Source organism: Colobus angolensis, unplaced genomic scaffold (genome assembly GCF_000951035.1).
Source record: "Colobus angolensis palliatus isolate OR3802 unplaced genomic scaffold, Cang.pa_1.0 Scaffold34, whole genome shotgun sequence".
Classification (NCBI taxonomy): Eukaryota; Metazoa; Chordata; class Mammalia; order Primates; family Cercopithecidae; genus Colobus; species Colobus angolensis.
The window spans coordinates 7,188,353-7,191,410 of NW_012116710.1; the positions used below are offsets into that span (position 1 = coordinate 7,188,353).

At 51.7% G+C, this 3,058-nt stretch overlaps 1 protein-coding gene across 1 annotated transcript in view; it reads right to left on the reverse strand.

The window, feature by feature from the left end:
• CNTD2 (cyclin N-terminal domain containing 2) overlaps window positions 1-1,254 on the reverse strand; it is a 10,775-nt gene extending 9,521 nt beyond the window's left edge. Inside the window, 1 exon segment of the mRNA XM_011952465.1 lies at window positions 988-1,254. Coding sequence (XP_011807855.1) covers window positions 988-1,254 — 267 coding nt within the window.
• Window positions 1,255-3,058: the final 1,804 nt, after the last annotated feature.

The window sequence follows — 3,058 nt, forward strand, 5'->3', positions numbered from 1 at the left end:
CCCGGCCTCAGACTTCAACTCTTGACCACCAATCCTCAACCCCTCTGCCTCAGAGCACCCAAAAGGGTCTTTCCAAAGAAAGATCTGACCAAGGAACTCCCCAGCTTAAAACCCTTCCATGGCTCTGAGTACCCTTGGAGAAAACTCTAATTTCTTTCAGGCTCTGCTTCAACATCACCTCTTCCCTCTCTCCCCCAACAACCCACACATCAGCCACAGCCACCTTCTTCTTGGCTCCTAGACTATATCAAGCCCATTTCTACCCCAGCTCCTTTGCACTTCCTGTTTCTTCTACAGAGGGTCCTTCCTCAACTCCTTGCACGGCCTTTCCGTCATTCAACTAACATCTCCATGACTTTATCTATACTCCTCCCACCCAATCACTATCTCTTTGTCTCAGCATTTTCACTCTGAAGATGTCTCCCTGTGTGCTTTGTCTATTTGGCTGCTAGGCTGCCAGTCCCACGAGGGCAGGGACATCTGCCCAGAACACAGGTGTCTCTCAGGCCCTAACAGAGATCCTGGCCCAGGAGAGTCACTGGCAAGACGTTAAATAAACTCCTCCCTTCAGTCTTCCTGCCGCAGCACCCCTCTCATAGGGATGTCTGAAGGCTGGGGAGGTCAACGCTTTGGTGTGTATGGCCTTTCCCTAACTGTCCTATGTGTTTGCTCATCTACCCAGAGGGAGGCCAGCATTGCAGCATCTCCAGCGCTTAAAACATTTGCTACTAAACCATTAAATATTTGTTGAATAAATGTGGAGGATAAGTACGGGGACCAGAAACACCCCAGGAGGGGCTGTAAAGAGCCCGGGGACGGTGGGAAAGGGCATTCCCAGAGGTAGAAACGGCGCTCTGTGAAAACAAAACAACAGCCTGGACGTTGCAGGGAAGGAATGCCGGCTGCCAGCGATGGGGAGAGAGGCTGGAGCGGTGGGAGTTCAGAGGTGGTGTTGAGTGGGTGCTGGGTGGGGGGCTGGCGGCTCACCATGGCTTCGGCGAAGATGTCCCCGGCGTACTCGCGTTCTCCCTGCAGCCCCAGCGCGCTCAGCGCCTCCTCCAGCCCCGGCGGCCTCTCCAGGCGTCTTGGGGAGACACTGGGGCCCGAGGGGAAGCCGTCGGGGACTGGGTCGCTCGAAGGCTCTGCATTGAGGGAGGCAGCGGGACTCTGCAAAGGAGAGGGCCTGGGGGCTCAGCGCCTAAGGAGAGGCCCAAGCCGGGAGCCGGGCCCCTGGTCCCTGCCTCTCACCAGCATCCTCCAGGAGGGTGTTGCGGGCGAGGCCAAGCGCCGACCCTTGCAGCTAGGGGAAGAGAGGGGCGGCGGGCGCTTTAAATGCGCCTGGGCGCGTGCGCACTGAGCCCGCCTCGCCTGGGCAGGTGCACAAAGGTGAATGCCCCGCAGGCTGGCTCTGTCCTCTCGAAGCCCTCTGAGGTCGGGCAGCTGGAGACAGAGCCTCATCCTGCTGCCCAGAAACAGCCCCTCTGAGCCTCACTTTCCTCAACCATAAAGTCAGGATGATTTCAAAATGTAGAATCAGGGTGTGCACCGTCAGAGGATGGATGTACAAACATAGATCAGAGGTTAGAATGACCCTTGTGGTGTCGGTGTCACAATGGAATTGGAGATAAAATTGTGTGAACACATATATAGAAATAAGTGTTAGGTATGCAAACATGTATTTCCTAGCTTAGTCTACTGGGAGGGCTTAAGAGCAACGACACCCCAATAGGAAGAAGCACCCGTACCATCCAGGCCCTGGCCACCGCATCCCATTCTCCACTAAAAGGAACCAGGTCTACTTGGAGAAATGGCTGATCCCAGGGTCATACAAGAGAAGGTACAAGATCTGGAATACTTTTGTGTGGCAGAAAGTGTCCCAATGGCAGGGCAAGTCACATAGATGCAGAAGTCACTAGCTAAATCTAGAAAATGTGAGCATCAAGATGATGGTCATAGATCACCAACCACTGATTAAAATTAAAATACATGTTTATTCTGATATAACTCAGACAGTGGGAAAGGAAAGCTCTTCTAATCCTTAGAACGTGAATAAATGTGTTTTGTTTTCAGACAGGGTCTCGCTCTGTCACGCAGGCTGGAGTGCAGTGGTGTGAACATGACTCACTGCAGCCTCAACCTCCTAGGCTCAAGTGAGCCTCCCATCTCAGCCTCCCAAGCAGCTGGGACTACAGGCGTGCGCCACCATGCTTGGCTAATTTTTAAATTTTTTGTAGAGACTGGGATATCCCTTTGTTGCCTAGGCTGGTTTTGAACTCCTGGGCTCAAGCGACCCTCCCACCTTGGCTTCCCAAAGTGCTAGGATTACAGGTGTGAGCCACCATGCCTGGCCGAACTCATAAATATAGAAGGATGGAAAATTCTATTTGGCAACCACCACAGCATCGTTTCATGCAAGAAACATCAATAGATGTTCAAACTAGTGGGTGAACATCTGATAGGAATCAGGGTATCCACAGAACGTCGCTACACAAGATGCTTATTAACTATGTAAACCAAAAGGTATCTGAGATAGGTCTCAATTTAGAAAGTTTATTTTGCCAAAGTTAAGGATGTGCCCATGACATAGCCTCAGGAGGTGTTCGGGGCACTGCTTGGTTTTATCATTTTTATGGAGACATGAGACGTCATCAATATGTGTAAGCTGTACACTGGTTCGGTTCGGAAAGGCGAGACAACTTGAAGCAGGGGAGGGGGCTTCCAGGTCATAGACAAGACACAAACGGCTGCATTGAGTTTGATTAGCCATTTACTGAACACACAATTTACAGGTACAGTCATCCGTGCCTAGTCTTGCTCAAACAATAGGGCAGAGGAAGCCATCAGATATGGGTTTGTCTCACAGAAGCACAGGGATGACTTTGAACTGTCTTCTGTCCACAAGGAATTTCCTTGTGGGCAAATGATGAGAGGTAAGTAGCTTTACCAAAAACCTTTAGGCCAGGCGCAGTGGCTCTCAGCCTGTAATCCCAGCACTTCGGGAAGCTGAGGTGGGCAGATCACTGGAGGTCAGTTCGAGACCAGCCTGGCCAACATGGTG